Here is a 17,203-nt window from a genome sequence, read left to right on the forward strand (position 1 = left end):
GCCGGGGCCTGTATTCGCTGGAGTTTAGAAGATTGAGGGGGGATCTTATTGAAACGTACAGAATAGTGAAAGGCTTGGATAGAGTGGATGTGGAGAGGATGTTTCCACCAGTGGGAGAGTCTAGGACCAGAGGTCATAGCTACGGGATTAAAAATAGAAACATAGAAACATAGATGTTCTTTTAGGAAGGAGATGAGGAGAAATGTCTTTAGTCAGAGGGTGGTGAATCAGTGGAATTCATTGCCACAGAAGGCTGTGGAGGTCAGGTCAGGGGATATTTTTAAGGCACAGATAGATAGATTTTTGATCGGTATGGCTATCAGGGGTTTAAGAAGGAACTGCAGATGCTGGGAAATCCAAGGTACACAAAAATGCTGGAGAAACTCCGCGGGTGCAGCAGCATCTATGGAGCGAAGGAAATAGGTGACGTTTCGGACCGAAACCCTTCTTCAGACTGGCTATCAGGGGTTATGGGGAGAAGGCAGGTGAATGGGGTTAGTCGGAGAGAGAGAGATCAGCCATGATTGAATGGCAGAGTAGACTTGATGGGCCGAATGGCCTAATTTTACTATCACTGATGACCTTATGAGCAGGGCGCCGCCATGTTGAGTGTGTCGGCGCAGACCCGGCCGCCATGTTGTGTGTGTCGGCGCAGGAGCTGCCGCCATGTTGAGTGTGTCGGCGCAGGAACATCCTGCAACAGGGCAGCCGCCATGTTGAGTGTGTCGGCGCAGGAGCAGTCTGCAACAGGGCGGCCGCCATGTTGAGTGTGTCGGCGCAGGAACAGTCTGCAACAGGGCGGCCGCCATGTTGAGTGTGTCGGCGCGGGAACATCCTGCACAAAGATTATAGAGGAGCTCTATATTTGATCCTGCAACAGAGCGGCCGCCATGTTGAATGTGTCGGCGCAGGAGCGGCCGCCATGTTGAGTGTGTCGGCGTGGGAACATCCTGCAGCAGGAGCGGCCGCCATGTTGAGTGTGTCGGCGCGGGAATATCCTGCAACAGGGCGGCCGCCATGTTGAGTGTGTCGGTGCAGGAACATCCTGCAGCAGGAGCGGCCGCCATGTTGAGTGTGTCGGTGCAGGAACATCCTGCAACAGAGCGGCCGCCATGTTGAGTGTGTCGGCGCAGGAGCGGCCGCCATGTTGAGTGTGTCGGTGCGGGAACATCCTGCAGCAGGAGCGGCCGCCATGTTGAGTGTGTCGGTGCAGGAGCGGCCGCCATGTTGAGTGTGTCGGCGCAGGAACATCCTGCAGCAGGAGCGGCCGCCATGTTGAGTGTGTCGGTGCAGGAACATCCTGCAGCAGGTTGAGTGTGTCGGCCAGGAACATCCTGCAGCAGGAGCGGCCGCCATGTTGAGTGTGTCGGTGCAGGAACATCCTGCAACAGGGCGGCCGCCATGCCTGGGGACTGGGACAAGGACGTTTACCAGCAGCCCGCCAGCCGGACCCCGGCCGTGGACAAGCAGACCGGGCTGCCCAACCCCGCCGTCATCGTTAGCAAACTCTTCCACTACACGGTCGATTTGCCGGTCACGACCTTCAGAGGTGAGTGCGCGGGAGGCCGGGGCCGGGGACAAGTGGCCAAGTGCCGGGCAAGGTGCTGCGGACACACCAACACCTCGGCTGGCTGGAGTCCCACAGCAAGATGGTTTATTACTGAAGATAGACACCAAATGCTAGAGTAACTCAGGCAGCATCTCTGGAGAAAAATGAACGGGACCCTTCTTGAGGCTCCACAGATGCTGCCCGATCCGCTGAGTTACTCCAGCATTTTGTGTCTTATCTTCGGTGTAAACCAGCATCTGCAGTTCCTTCCGACGCATTAGGTTTACTATTAATGTCAACCCCATCGAGGTACAGGGAATGGCTTTGCTGTGCGTGCAATCCAAGCAGATAACGCTGGACATAAATACAATCATGTCAAACTCTTCACTGTGCCAATTCCTGCTACTCTCTCTGTGTCTCCAACTTCTTTACCCCGGTCACTGCCTTCAGAAGGATTTCAATGTTCTTTGACAGCGGGATATCCAATAATCACAGCAGGACAGCCAACACAGTGAGATAATTGAATTGAGTTGAATATTTTATTGTCACATGTGACAAGTCACAGTGAAATTCTTTGCTTGCAATACCCAAGGTATGCAAATAGTTGCCGTATAAAGGGCACTTACAAAGTTACAAAGTACCCCCTATTCCCAAGTCCCCCCTTGTTCTCTTAAACCCTCCCACCCACTCCTCCCTCGCACGGCGGTCCTCCCACACTAGGTCCTCCATTGTTTTTCTAGTTGGTGTTGGTAATCCTCCCGCAGACTCCAACAGGATTAACAGACTTATCAGGAGACTGGCTCAGTCCTGGGGCGGAATTGCATTAATGGGAGGTGGGTATTGGAGGGGAGGATGTTCCTCAAAACTGTGGAGCATTCTGGACAATCCAGCTCACCCACTCCATGACACACTGGTCAACCTGAGGAGCACCTTCAGCAACAGATTGGTTCCACCAAGATGCAGCACAGAACGCCATGGGAGATCTTTCTTCCCTGTGGCTATCAAACTGTGAAAACGCTCCCCCTTCTGTCATGGGGTAGACTGAGCCCTCCCAATCTTTGCACACCCTCAATCCTTTCCACTCCTCGCTTTAATTTTGTGTCTGTTGGCAGATCAGTTTCCCTCCTGGGATAAATAAAGTTCTGTCATATCGTGATCTGTAGGAAATATGTTATAGACATGTCTACTGCCCATGCAGTACAGTTTTCCACAATTAGGAAAGGCAAAAGCGTCTGTGGAGAGAAAGATACATTTCAACTTGATGACTGCAGGTACTGGTTTATAGAGCAGAGATATAGTGTGTTGATATACATCAAATTAACTGCAAATCCATCAGATAAGAAAATATAGAAACGTAGAAAATAGGTACAGGAGTAGGCCATTCGGCCCTTCGAGCCTGCACCGCCATTCAATATGATCGTGGCTGATCATCCAACTCAGTATCCTGTACCTGCCTTCTCTCCATACCCCCTGACCCCTTTAGCCACAAGGGCCACATCTAACTGCCTCTTAAATATAGCCAATGAACTGGCCTCAACTACCATCTGTGGCAGAGAATTCCAGAGATTCACCACTTTCTGTGTGAAAAATGTTTTCCTCATCTCGGTCCTAAAAGATTTCCCCCTTATCCTTAAACTGTGACCCCTTGTTCTGGACTTCCCCAAAATCGGGAACAATCTTCCTGCATCTAGCCTGTCCAACCCCTTAAGAACTTTGTAAGTTTCTATAAGATCCCCTCCCAATCTTCTAAATTCTAGCGAGTACAAACCGAGTCTCTGTATGTTTCTGTGGGCGATGTTGAACATGTACTTGCTTAAATCCTGATGGCTATTTTACCTTTTCCTTGCAGAATGGGTGGAACGGCAGCAGAAAAAGCATACATTTAATTATTACCACCAGAATTTCAGACGGGTGCCTGATCTGATTGACTGTCAGCTGGGTGACTACCTTTGCTATTATGAAGCAGAGATGCAGTGGAGACGGGATTAGTATGTATCTGTTATTTTTATTAGGGTGGGGTCTCATAGAATAAAATTCTGAAAGTACTCCTATCCCATCAGGGACTAACTTTACTGAACCTTTTTCCTTCCACCCACAATATTTAACATGTAAAAGAATATGTGATTCTGTTTGTAGTTTGTTTGTTTGGTTGTTTGTTTGTCTGTTTTCACAAAGTCCGCGAGCATTGCCACTTTCATTTCACTGCACATCTCGTATGTGTATGTGACAAATAAACTTGACTTGACTTGTAGTTGCCGTGAACTCAGTGGGCTGAAGGGCCTGTTCCCACGCTGTATATCTGAACCAAACTAATTGAGACAGGGTCAGTAACTTTCAGCCACTAATGTGACTTTTGAAAAGGTTCATTTCCAGTAATTTACTTGTGATCTGATTCCCCCGTGATCTTTTCTCTCTATTTTCCTTTATCAATGATCTCTGCCTTTTTTAAAAAACTTTTCTGAAAAAGGTTCTGAAATCACAAAAATGATTGAAGGATTCAGATGCACTAATGCTTGAAGTGAGCAATATAGTTTAATAGCATTCTAAAAATAATTAAAAGCATTTAAATTTGGTATGAAGCTAAACACAGCTTGATATTTTATATCAGGAACCCACTACTTAATCCTTCTTCATTCCCTCATTATTATGCACCTAATTTTTCAGCACCCTCTGCTCAACAAGTATTCGGTAGTGAACATAGGTTTTGGAGAACTGGTGACTTGGAGAATGTACTTGTTGATTGATTGAAAGATGCAGCATGGAAACAGGTCCTTTGGGTCCACGCTGGCCATCGATCACCCATTCACACTAGTACTAACATATCCCATGTTCACATCCTCCCCCTGCACAATTCACAGAGGCCAATGTACCTCTAAACCTGCACATCTTGGAGATCCCAGAGCACCCGGAGGAAATCCACGCGGTCACAGGGAGAACGTACACACTGCGCACACACACACACGCAGCATCCGAGGTCAGGATCAAACCAGGTCTTCTTCTTGCACATGGCGTGCACAGCCTAAAGTTGTAGGACAACTTGTTCAAATTGATCTTACTTGATTCTGTACGCCAGGTTGATTGCATTCGTCGAAACAGGGCGGATCACGTGAAGGTTGCAATCTTCCACCCCAAACCAGGTCTCTAGTGCTGTGAGGCAGTGACTACCAGCAGCACCACTGTGTTGTTCAACAAGGGAGGAAATTTGTCACAACTTAAGCATGTTGTAGTTCATTACTTTGTAGGCAATGTTACATGCGATTATTCTACATCTACTGTTCCTGTGACGCCTTTAAAGTCACATTAATGAACAAATGGTTCTCAAGTTCAGCCAGGGATTCATTTGATGGATATCTAATGTTCAGGGTTTGCTAAAGCATGTACTGTTCTAAACTAGTACCTTTTCTAAAAACAAGGAACACTTTTATTTGTTTTAATTTTAATTTAACCTGCACTTTTTCCTTCAGCAAGGTTGATCAGGAGATTATTAAAATTCTCCAGGAGCGTCTGAGAGCCTGTCATCAAAGGGAAGGTGAGAGCCATGTCCAGAACTGTGCTAAAGAGCTGGAGCAATTCAAGGAGGCAGCAAAAGGTTACCAGTCAAGATGTAAGTAACTCACGACATAATCATTTGAATGAGAAGAACCAAAAGTACTGGAGTAACTCAACAGGGCAGGCAGCATCTGTGGAGAATGTGGGCATGTGTTGTTTCGGGTCAGGGCCCTTCTTCAGTGAAGAAGGGTCCCGACCCGAAATAGTCTATCTACATCCTTCAGATACTGAAGATAAGACACAAAATGCTGGAGTAACTCAGTGGGGCATGAAGCATCTGGAGAGAAGGAATGGATGACCTTTTGGATCGAGGCCCTTCTTCGGACAGTCTGAAAAAGGGACTAGACCCAAAATGTCACATATTCCCTTTCTCCAAACAAACTGTCTGATGTGCTGAGTTACTCCAGCATTTTGTGACTGCGGTTTAGACCAGCAACTGCAGTTCCTTCCTACAGTTACTCCAGCACTTCGTGTTCTATGCAAGATTTTAGCATCTACTGTTTTGTGTATCTCTACTTGAATAAGAAACCTAACTTCATCAAGCCTAGTGCTGCAATTTACCTCTGGCTTTCTATTTGTGCCTATTCACCTGCCTTCCCAGCTAGCATCCCATCTTCCAACCAATATCTACATTTGCTCACCACTGCCCAATGACCAAATCCTAACCAAGGCTCCTGTTCATCCATTGCCTGCGTTTACAGATCAAAATGAGATAAATGAATGCTGGAAAAACACGTTCAAGCAGCATCTGAGGAAAGTTAGTGTAGTAGACACAAGAGACTGCAGGTGGTAGAATTTGGAGAGAAATACAAATTCGGGAGTTCAGGCAGTATCTGAAGGAAACGGACAGATGTTTCATGACGCAACCCTTCAGAGTGATGGGAGGGGAGAAGGCTGTCCTCTCCCCCTTTCTTTTGCTCATCTCCCACCCCTCTCTAGAAGTTCTTTTGGACCTCCTTGTCACCCTCCACCCTCACATCTCACTCAACTATGTACGGTTTTGGAATCCTCGTCTAAAATTGGATACTTCCTTTGAGTGTTTGCAGCAACGATCCGAGGAACCAGTCAAATATATAAAGGATTTCTCGACCCAAGACATCTCCTGGCCATGTTCTTCAGAAATGCTGCCTGACTTGCTGAGTTACTCCAGCACCATTATATTGAAATACTGCTGAATTTAGTCCGGCGAAAATGTTTTGAACCATCCAAATTTTATTCCCTACTGAAATAGACTAATTTGGAGTGGAACAGATTTTAAGATATGCAAAGAATTTATTAGCCAAGCGCACTGTGATGGAAGGCAATAAAGTCTTATCTTCTTCCCTCATTTTCTCCCGTGGTCGGGGCAGTCGAATCAACCGCAGTCAGTGATTGAAGCTCCTGTGGCTTGGAGCTCCCAACATCGGTCCCCAACAAAGGGACCATGAACTTCACGTTAAGCCCGCAGGCTCCGACAGTTGGAGCTCCCGGTCGATCCCTGACATAGGGACCACGTGCTCCACATGTTAAGTCCGCAGGCTCCTGCTGTTGGGGCTCCCGAAGTCGATCCCCAGCAAGAGGCCGGCAGCTCCACGATGTTAGGCCGCAGTGCGAACGGAGATACGATACGGAAAAAGTCGCATCTCCGTCGAGGAGAATAACATTGTAAAAAGAGATATAGCACCACCTAGTTTGCTGATAGATTTCAGAAGTATGTAATTTTTTTTTGAAAGAATTCCCGGTTGTTAACCAGTTGTCATTGTTTTGTGTTTTTTTTAAACAATCTTTCCTAAAGTATGGAAAACCCAAATGAATTGAGTTAAAAAAAAAAAAAAATCAGATTCCCTTGTTCACTTTTTCCCTTTCAGATGGCGATCTTGGGGCTTATGCCAGTGCCAGGAAATGTCTAATGAAACAGAAACATCGAATGATTGAGGAAAGGGAAAAGGAGAAAGGTGAAGCATAAAAACGCCCACCAGACAGACATCTGTTAAGTCAATTAAAAAAAAATTGTGATAATCACCTATTATGTACAGTCTGAATGTGTTCGAATTGTGCAGAATGTTTAAATTTCGCATCAATGTGATTATGATACATGGACCTACTAAATAATAAATAATGCCTAACCTTTAAGCCATGATTTGTCAATACTTTCGATGTTTTAGTCCTTGTGGCCTGCAGTAAGTACAAGTGTGGGGACAGTAATGCTGATTTGATGTCTCCTCAATTAGTCATCCTGCAAGTTAAGGAAACCTCCTAATCAGCATTCACATCAGTGGTTGTCATTTAGACACAAAGGCTTGGCTTCTCCTATCTATGTTCTCCAGCGATTCTGCCTGCTGAATTACACCAGAACATTGTATTTTATTTTGTAAAGCAGCACCTGCAGTTCCTTGTTTCTACATGTTGCTGTCATTATCATTGGGAAGGCTTATACATTGATTTGCTACTCACTGAAATAAATTGTACTATAGTATCTCCACCTTCCCTCAACATTCATTCAGACTAGAACACTTTGCTAAAGAAGAGTCCCGACCCGAAACATCACCTACCCTTTTCCTCCAGAGATGCTGCCTGACCCGCTGAGATACATCAGCACTTTGTGTCTATCTTTGGTATAAACCAGCATCTGCAGTTCTTTGTTTCTACAAGATAATTCAATAACTACTTTCATTGATATTTTCACCAAAATCTACTCCCATCCAAAACAGAGCACAATAAGCACAAGATCGTGGGAAACAATTTTATTTCATTCTTTTCGTACGCTTATGTTATTGGAGGAACAGCAGACTGGGACCTTTGAACAGCCACACGGGTGTGGTTTTTGGCCAGATGATCAGTAAACTCCTAAAAATGAAAAAATAAAGAAAATGTGAAAATTAGTAATGCTTACAATGGAATACTCTCTCTCATAAAATAGACCGAAGCTGCCTCTGAACGGATTAATTTAAGATATAGGTCCACCACCGATTTTCCAGCACCCTTGGACCCAGATCCTTGCTGTATTATCCGTTTTGCCGGCTATGGGCCTAGATCCGTCAACTCTGGAGCTCCAGCCCCGGCCGTAGGGGGCAAATCAGACCCGCCAATTGGCATGGAAGTCCTCATGAGGTTGAGGTCAGCGCCTCACCTGACCTAGGCACCATATTTTCGGAGGGACATCTGGGGATGGGGTTGGGTCAAGCTCTTGTAATTTTGTCCAGATTAAAGGAGGTGTCAGACCACCAGTTGTCAGAGAATTGGCGGTGGACCCGTTATCAGTACCAGCAGCTAAAATGACTTGTGTGAATATCTACAAAAATAATTCCATTCTTAGAATCTAGCATGCTCCATAAAGTTAAGTGTAAACCAATTACAATGTTAAATTAAGTTCATGGCTTGTAAACATCCTTCACACATCTGTAAAGATGAATTTGCTTACCTGATAAGGAGCCTTGCTAAACACAGTCTCTTTCCAAAGATCGGGGGTCAGGTAGCTGTAAGTCTTGGAGATGGCATCGAAGGTAGCTTTAGCTGTAAACGAGCAAAGCAAATTATGCTATGGTCAGTTTCCTAAATGAAACTTCAAATGGCGTGTTGAACCAAAGCGAACAGATAAAACATCCACATCTAGTCGTTCCATTTATTTCTCTCATGATATATCAATTACATATCAGGTTAGAAACATAGAAAATAGGTGCAGGTGTAGGCCATTCGGCCCTTCGTGCCTGCACCGCCACTCAATATGATCATGGCTGATCATCCAACTCAGTATCCTGTACCTGCCTTCTCTCCATACCCCCTGATCCCTTTAGCCACAAGGGCCACATCTAACTACCTCTTAAATATAGCCAATGAACTGGCCTCAACTACCTTCTGTGGCAGAGAATTTCAGAGATTCACCACATTATGCAGAACCAAATCTTTTATGTTCACCACATGAACTGAACCCAAATTCAATGTCATAAAGTCATCGAAGTTATTAACGCCTTTAAACTGATCGGTAAACAAAGCTTATTCCATATAGCTCTACCTTCAAATACAATTATCCAGCTCCAAATTCTCCACGGAAAGAATTGAACACAAATCTCAGAAGAAAGCCTTTGGCTAAGATCAGGAAGCCAACTTACCGAAGTTACCCAGCGTGGCTGTGCAGCCTCTGGCGGAGGTGTAGCAATCATCGATACCAGCCATCTGCAGCAGTTTCTTGGGTACAGGGGCTGAGACTATACCGGTACCACGGGGAGCAGGGATCAGACGGACCAAAACAGAACCACATCGGCCAGTCACCTGTGCAGAGGACATTCAACAAATATAATATTAGTCAATAAATCACTAGGCTTGGTTCCAAACAAAATCTAACACCTATTTTTAGAAGATACTCAAAAAAATGACAATTCACATTCTCATGAATGCCAGAAACATTAACATATACAAAAAAACCAGACATTATATAGTGCAACACAATTGTCAGAATAGGGAGATTCTAGTAAATTGTGGCAGTATTGTGTAAAAGACAAAATAGCAAAAGCAGACGTGTGTCATAGAGCATGGAACGAGGCCCTTACGCCCAACTTGGTGACAGAGACAGAATCAAAAAGGCTAATGGGATAGTGGTCTTCCTACCTGGACAACACTACAGCTATCTACAAAGATTTGCTCAGACTGTACCAAAACTGGTGAGCATAATTCTGACCCCATATACTACAAAAGATAACAATGGTGTTGGAGAGAATGCTGCATACATGTAGTATTCGGGTAATATTACGCTACGCATTGAGGAGAAATGGAAACGAATACTTGTTCAATTATTACCTTGACATGCTGCTGGTAATTTTGTGTTATCCCAAAGTGATATTGGGTAAAAGTCGGGTCACGGGTCAACCGTAATTCTCTTGAATAGCAAAACAGCCACTCAGTAAAAGATATACCCGACTAAATACACTCTCTTATTCATGTTGATGCAGCCAAAATATGAAATAATAAATTGAGGCAATTACTCGCTTATGTTGTATCCACTTTCTTCATGTTACTTCTAAAACAGCCGATTTGATTAACTCAAATTGTTTCAGCTAAGTTCACATTATAAATAAAGTCTTATGCATAAAATGTTCACCAGTATTTGAACGTACCTTGCAAGGTACAGTGTGGGGTTTGCCAATCTTGTTACCCCAGTAACCACGTCGCACAGGAATGATCGACAGTTTTGCCAGAATGATAGCTCCTCGAATGGCAGTGGCCACTTCTTTTGAGCATTTGACACCCAACCCAACGTGACCATTGTAGTCTCCGATAGCAACGAAAGCCTGAAAATTTTAAAAGAGTACAATTAAAACACCAAATATTAAAATGAACAAAATTCACAACGGACAAAGATGGTCATCTAACAAGAAGCAATTTACACCTCATGCTGCCAGCAGTATAATCAACCACTCCCTCTTCTCCCCTCTCCCATCAGGCAAAAGGTATAGAAGTGTGAAAACGCACACCCTCCAGATTCAGGGACAGCTTCTTCCCAGCTCAGATTCAGATTCAAACTTTATTGTCATTGTACAGTGTACAGTACAGAGACAACAAAATGCAGTTAGCATCTCCCTAGAAGAGCGACATAGAATATGATGGGGAGAATTGTTATCAGGCAAATGAATCATCCTACCACAACCAGAGAGCAGAGCTGAACTATTATTCACCTCTTTGGTGACCTTCGAAATATTCTTGATTGGACTCTGATGGCTTTACCTTGCACTAAATGTTATTCCCTTATCACGTATCTATACACAGTAAATGGCTCTATTGTAATCATGTATTGTCTTTCCGCTGACTCAACAAAAGCTATTCATTGTATCTCGGTCCACACAAACTGAACTGTGAAAACCTCTTACTTTGAATCTTGTCCGTTGACCGGCACGGGTTTGTTTCTGCACAGGCATGATCTTCAGAACTTCATCCTTCAAGGTTGATCCCAAGAAGAAGTCAATGATCTCAGACTCCTACGTAACACGAAGAACAATATACTCAGGACAATGTCACTCGAGAGGGATTATAAGAAATGTTTAGTAGCATAATAAATATAGGATAATAAATCAACCCCTAAATACCGTGAATCTTGATCATTATCATCTGACTAACTTCTAATTGTTTGCCACAGTGGATAAATACATAGATCAACAGAAACTACCTGTGGATGTTACCCATTTAAGAAAATGTGGACAAGCATAAAACTGATTCTACAGGAACTAATAAAAAATATCTTTAGAAAGAGGGGTTTTGGCAAATTCTTAATAATGTAAATAAAGGAAATTTAGACATGGCAGAACTGTCAAACAATTGACCAGCTCCATCTTTTACCAGCAAAGCTTTACCTTAATAGGAAGGGAAAAAAGGTAAATTTCTTCCAGTGTCTTGATCTTCATATCTTTCACCAAGCGCCCAAGCTTTGTTACTGGCACCCACTGAGGAGGATTTAAGGAAAGAAACACACATCAGGACTAGTCCTACAGCAAGAGTCTGTGCTTATACTCATGAGCGACAGGAGCTGTTGGGTATATTTATGTAAACGTGCAGCTTACTTCCTTATCTTCAGCTTTGCCACGAGCTCCCCGACCTCTGCCACGACCCCTCCCACGGCCTCGGCCGCGGCCTCGGAGCCCAGAGCCGAAGCCACCACGAAATCCTCCCCTTCCACCGGCGTCGTCCGCCATTTGCTGCCAACCAAATAGAACGTCAGAATTACAAATCGCAGAAGCATTTCTATTTCCAAAAGGAGTAAAAATCTATCTTCTACAGAATCTGAACCATGGAATATCCACAGCAGTCAATCAATTCAAAGACACAAGAGTAACTCAGCAGGTCAGGCAGCATTTTTGGAGGTGACGTTTTGGGTCATAGAAACATAGAAAATAGGTACAGGAGTGGGCCATTCGGCCATTTGAGCCAGCACTGTACATTCACTATGATTATGACATCATCCAGTCACTACCACGTTCCTGCTTTATCCCCATATCCCTTGATTCTATTAGTCCTAAGAGCTATATCTAACTCCCTCTTGAAAACATCCAGTGAATTGGCCTCCACTGTCTTCTGTGGCAGAGAATTCCAGCTTCACAACTTTCTGGGTGAAAAAGTGTTTCCTCACCAGTCCTGAATGGCCTACCCCTTATTCTTAAACTGTGACCCCTGGTTCTGGACTCCTCCAACATTGGGAACATTTTTCCTGCATCTAGCCTGTCCAATCCTTCAAGAAGAGCTGGAAGAGTGGAGGGGTTGGACAAAGCATTTTATTGTGTAACTACTTTTAATGCCGCCCCCCCCCCCCCCCCCCAAAAAACATTATTGATTCTGTAGTTTGACTGCATGTGAATGTGAAAGGATTCATTCGAGATTCGTGCGAAACGAGATTTCATTCATGTCCCTGTGCAGTTATAAGCAGGGAAGAGGGATATGGATCAGAGGTGTCATTAAAAAGATGCAGATTCTAAGTTTACACCATAGACACAAAATGCCAGAGAAGCTGCCTGACCAGCTCAGTTACTCCAACATTTTGTCTCTACCTATGGATTAGTCTGACTTAGTACAAAGATCAGCATGGACAGAAGAGCCTGTCTGTCCCTGACCCCGAGACTCTCCAGCACTTAGGTTTTGTTTTGTTCTCCATTCATAGATCTACTCTTTATATTTGAAATCAGTTCCTTATAGGAAATGCATTTGATGCAGTTAAACAGGTCAAATGCAACCCTTCATTAGACACAAAAATGTCGGAGTAACTGTGTGGGACAAGCACAATGTTATGTAACCTATTTCCTTCGCTCCATAGATGCTGCTGCTCCCGCTGAGTTTCTCCAGCATTTTTGTCTACCCAACATGTTATGATGCCTTACTCCAGCATTCTGTGTCTACCTTCATCTTCCTACACAAATGCAACCTTTCATTAGACACAAAAATGTCGGAGTAACTCTGTGGGACAAACACCATGTTATGATGTGTTCAAGAAGGAACTGCAGATGCTAGAAAATCGAAGGTACACAAAAGTGCTGGAGAAACTCTGAAGGAAATAGGCAACGTTTCGGGCCGAAACCCGGAAGGGTTTCGGCCCGAAACGTTACCTATTTCCTTCGCTCCATAGATGCTGCTGCACCCGCTGAGTTTCTCCAGCATTTTTGTCTACCCACCATGTTATGATGCCTTACTCCAGCATTCTGTGTCTACCTTCATCTTCCTACACAAACAAACAAACCCCCTTCCTGATGCGGCCATCTCGCGTCAGAAATCTTTTTTTTTAATGCCCGGGGAGGAAGCTTTATTGGAGGTTACACAAAAAAGCTGGAGAAACTCAGCGGGTGCAGGGGGTTACACAAAAAAGCTGGATGAAGCTTTATTGATCGCTCCTGTGTGTCTCCCGGCACACGTGACAATTAAATCTATCTTGATCTTGAATCTTGAAATGCAACCCTTCATTAGACACAAAAATGTCGGAGTAACTCTGTGGGACAAGCACCATGTTATGATGCCTTACTCCAGCATTCTGTGTCTCCCTTCATCTTCCTACACAAATGCAACCGTCCACTGGGCACTGGGAGCGAAGGCAACTACAGCTGCAGTTGCAGCGCAGCCTAGGCCTAGATACCCCGCCCGCCAACACAAACAAACAAACCCCCTTCCTGATGCGGCCATCTCGCGTCAGAAATCATTATTTTTTTTTTAATGCCCGGGGAGGAAGCTTTATTGATCGCTCCTGTGTGTCTCCCGGCCTTGGATGGAAGGCCGGGGGGTCGGATGGCGACGATGCGCCGCCGATTGTGGCCGCTCGGATGAAGCCTGGGGTCGCCGCCATTTTACTTACGTGATGATTCTCCACAGAAGGCCGAGCGCTAGTGCGCACCCCTATTAAAGCCTTCGCTGTCTCGCGATACCACGCGGCTGCTCTCGCCCGTCATGGAGGCGGCACCCCGGACCGAGCATAGAGCACAATCCATCATTCTGAAATAGGTGTATGTTAGTGCGTTATACATTCTAAGGGGCGGATATAATGTAGCGCTATATTACCAGGCGCTCGTCCTCGTGTTGGTGAATTGGCAACTATTGGGAGGTAAGCAAAACGATGCCTGTGTATTGAACAATCTCTATAGCAAAGATCTTATACTCTATAGCCTGCAAAAATGTCGGATGGAATTTTCGAAATGTGCACACATTGTATATATTTATTATTTGGACAGGGGCCACAGAGTGGCACGGGTGGGGGACAGGTTTGGTGGAATTTGACAAATGTCGGAACGCCTGTTGAATAAAAATATTGTATGGAAAAAATTTTGAATAGTCTCCGAAAATGTCGGATGAATTCTTTATTCGAATGGTTCATGAATTGTATATATTTAATCAATTGAATAAAGTCTATTTTGAAATTAAATCTGTGTGTAAAACCAAAGATAATCTGCTCTATAATCTTTGTGTAAGACTGTCTCAATGTATAGACGTATTGAATAATTTGTATAGCCTCCGAAAAAGTAGGATGATTTTTTTTTTCCGCACGGTTTATGTATTGTATATATTTATTACCTGAATAAAGTCTATTTTGAAAAATTTTAAAAATAGACACCATAATCACGCATACATAATTTATGTATGCATAAACAGTTATTTTGCACGCTTGTTGGTTTGCATTTGCATGCACATTTTTACAATTATGAATAAGGTTTATTTTTGGAAATCATTTCAATGGTTCTACACATAAAGAAAAAGGTACTCATAATATTGTGTGTAAAACTAGCAATATTGAATGTATAGGTAAATATGAAGAGATGTGTTAAAAATTTTGTACTGATATATGTGTATATATATATATCTTCGAATAAGTATTTTTTGAAACATAACGAGTTTAATGGTGTAAAGAGAAGAAAGAGCTGAAGGGGCAACAGCAGCGGAAGTTGTTGGCCGTGCAGATATAAAGATGGGAATTATCGCGTTTGCTCGCTGCATTTCATCAAAACTAAGGCATTATTGATGTTTTGATGAAATGCTGTGAGCAAACGCGATAATTCCCGATATTTTCTATCTTTATATCTGCACGGCCAACATCTTCCGCTGTTGTTGCCCCTTTAGCTCTCTATTCTCTTTACCTTCATTTTTCTTAACCTTTGGAACTCTAAAGCAGGATAGCTGGGTCTCACGGTCACCCCGACTTGCACAGTTATTCGTAGTGCAAAAACTAACCGTTTTCGCGTTTTTTAACAGGTTTGAAAGTACCGGTTTGTACTGGAGGTGACTGTTTGTACCCCAGTTGGATTTTGCGGCTCCGTGCGTTAAGACCTATGACCCAGTGACCTTTCGTGAAATCACCCTATAGGAGCAAAGAGGTCCTTCTGCAGTTGTACAGGGGCCTAGTGAGACCACACCTGGATTATAGGGTGATTTCATGAAAGGTCACTGGAGCGTAGATCTGCACCCACGTGACCGAAAATCTGATGTGGCGGACATGCTAGACATCCGGTACATGTTAGTGGATGGGAAAACATGCACTTTCCCACCCGTTAAAAACATAGAAACGGCCAGGTTTTGATCTGCAATTTATTGTGCCAGTCGGGGTGGCCGTGAGGCACGGCTACCTAGATTTACAGTAAAAAAAAAAAAAAGATAGAAACTAAGGTAAATTAAAGAGGGAGCTGAAGGTGCCAGTCCAGCGGAAGTGAACAGCGGACATTTGCCGTGGAGATTTAAAGGTCCAAAATATCGGGAATTATCGCGTTTGTTTGCTGAATTTCATCAAAAGTAAGTCAATAATCCCTGGGAAACGTCTTCTCATTTTGCACTGTACAATTGTTGCTTTGCAAGATGACAATAAGGGTTGATTTGATTTACTTTTTCTTTTTTTTTAAGTCATAGCATGTCAATAGAAACATTCTGATGTTAATGAGTGAATTTTAGATGTTGTATTATGGTTTAGCTACCTTGTGTCTGGGTGTTGGTGACACATGAAATGACTACATGTATATGAATAACTGGTTTACCATTTAAAAGAAAAGTGCGGACTACTTGCTTGACATTTTGCGCCTCTGTCACAGTTTGGTAACTAGTTCTCCATTTGTGTATATATGTGGCACGTTCTGAAAATCGCCAACAACATTACCCATTGTTGTCCGTGAGATAAGTGTGCCAAAATCAAATGGCACGCTATAAGCTTATTGTCCACTACTCCTGTTTGTGGTTGATAAAACCCGCATGCCGACATATGTACGCCAAAAAAATGGGTATTGAACAAGAAAGCTGTGGAAACGCTGTACAGGTGAGGTAGCCTCTTGAGAAAAGAAAACGGTGTTAGGTCTTGAGTCAATAGATAGACCTGGCCTATTAAGTACTTTCCTTGTTTTCTGCATGCCAATAAAGTAATTGCAACTTGAGGGTGAGGAAGTACTTGCTTTGTATGATAACATTTGTTCTTGTATCAGGTCTAAAGGTTAAAGGGTTTAAAAATCTCCGTGCATTTTATTTTAGAGCTGCTTCAACATGCATCAACTTCATCTACACGTCACGTTATCTTGGGAAAGCATCAACGAAAAATCTGGGACCATTTTTTCCCTGGACATTCCTTCTTCCATCGGACGAAAGATGCAAAAGCTTCAGCGCATACTATGAGATTCACAGACTAAATGTCCTTCCGTAAGCTAGAATGTAGTCTGATCTTCTGATCTATGTCATTGGGAATCTTGCACTTTCTCCAGACCACTCGCACTATTTTGCACTTTTTTTTTGCACTACTTGTATGGTTTAATTGCATGATTGGACTGGATATTGTGGAAATAAAGTATTTCACTGTATCTTTGTACATGTGACAATAAACTAATTCCAATACAGTGTAACAAGATGGTTGTCGTTTCTAAATTGTTTGGTTCTTCTTTGCAAAGGATCAAACTCCAGTTAGTTACTTACTGCCTATTATACCTCCTGGCACGTAGGGCAGCAACGAAGGTCATCCACTCAGTAGTGTTGATTCCTTCAGTTGCTGTTTCTGTATCATATTTGTTTTGCGAGAGGGGTTGTTAGCCCTGTGCTCGACCTCCAACCTGGAGGACCAGTGGATCGCTCTTCGTCTCGCCTCTACCCTTCGACTTGTCCAGCATGGGAGACCCTAACAGGAGACAAATCTCCCGCTGGCAT

The 17,203-nt window shown here is 43.7% G+C and overlaps 2 protein-coding genes, 1 long non-coding RNA gene and 1 other non-coding gene across 4 annotated transcripts; 3 read left to right on the forward strand and 1 right to left on the reverse strand.

Moving 5' to 3' along the window:
* The first annotated feature begins 1,359 nt into the window (after window positions 1-1,359).
* On the forward strand, window positions 1,360-7,206 carry ndufb10 (NADH:ubiquinone oxidoreductase subunit B10). Its single transcript, XM_055651105.1, has 4 exons — window positions 1,360-1,549; window positions 3,399-3,537; window positions 5,014-5,153; window positions 6,946-7,206. Exons 1-4 carry the CDS (start codon window positions 1,402-1,404, stop codon window positions 7,041-7,043), a joined length of 525 nt encoding a protein of 174 aa, XP_055507080.1. The 5' UTR covers window positions 1,360-1,401; the 3' UTR covers window positions 7,044-7,206.
* Window positions 7,207-7,806: 600 nt separating this feature from the next.
* rps2 (ribosomal protein S2) lies at window positions 7,807-14,033 on the reverse strand. The gene is made up of 8 exons (XM_055651104.1): window positions 13,896-14,033; window positions 11,626-11,760; window positions 11,419-11,508; window positions 10,939-11,046; window positions 10,189-10,362; window positions 9,187-9,346; window positions 8,499-8,590; window positions 7,807-7,924 (listed from the first exon to the last, which is right to left on the reverse strand). Exons 2-8 carry the CDS (start codon window positions 11,755-11,757, stop codon window positions 7,844-7,846), a joined length of 837 nt encoding a protein of 278 aa, XP_055507079.1. The 5' UTR covers window positions 11,758-11,760; window positions 13,896-14,033; the 3' UTR covers window positions 7,807-7,843.
* Window positions 14,005-16,908, forward strand: LOC129706703 (uncharacterized). The gene is made up of 2 exons (XR_008725093.1): window positions 14,005-14,141; window positions 16,541-16,908. It is a non-coding gene; the product is annotated as an uncharacterized LOC129706703 (long non-coding RNA).
* On the forward strand, window positions 16,148-16,279 carry LOC129707138 (small nucleolar RNA ACA64). Its single transcript, XR_008725150.1, has one exon. It is a non-coding gene; the product is annotated as a small nucleolar RNA ACA64 (small nucleolar RNA).
* Window positions 16,909-17,203: the final 295 nt, after the last annotated feature.

The sequence above is a fragment of the Leucoraja erinacea genome, chromosome 20, assembly GCF_028641065.1.
Source record: "Leucoraja erinacea ecotype New England chromosome 20, Leri_hhj_1, whole genome shotgun sequence".
Taxonomy (NCBI): Eukaryota; Metazoa; Chordata; class Chondrichthyes; order Rajiformes; family Rajidae; genus Leucoraja; species Leucoraja erinaceus.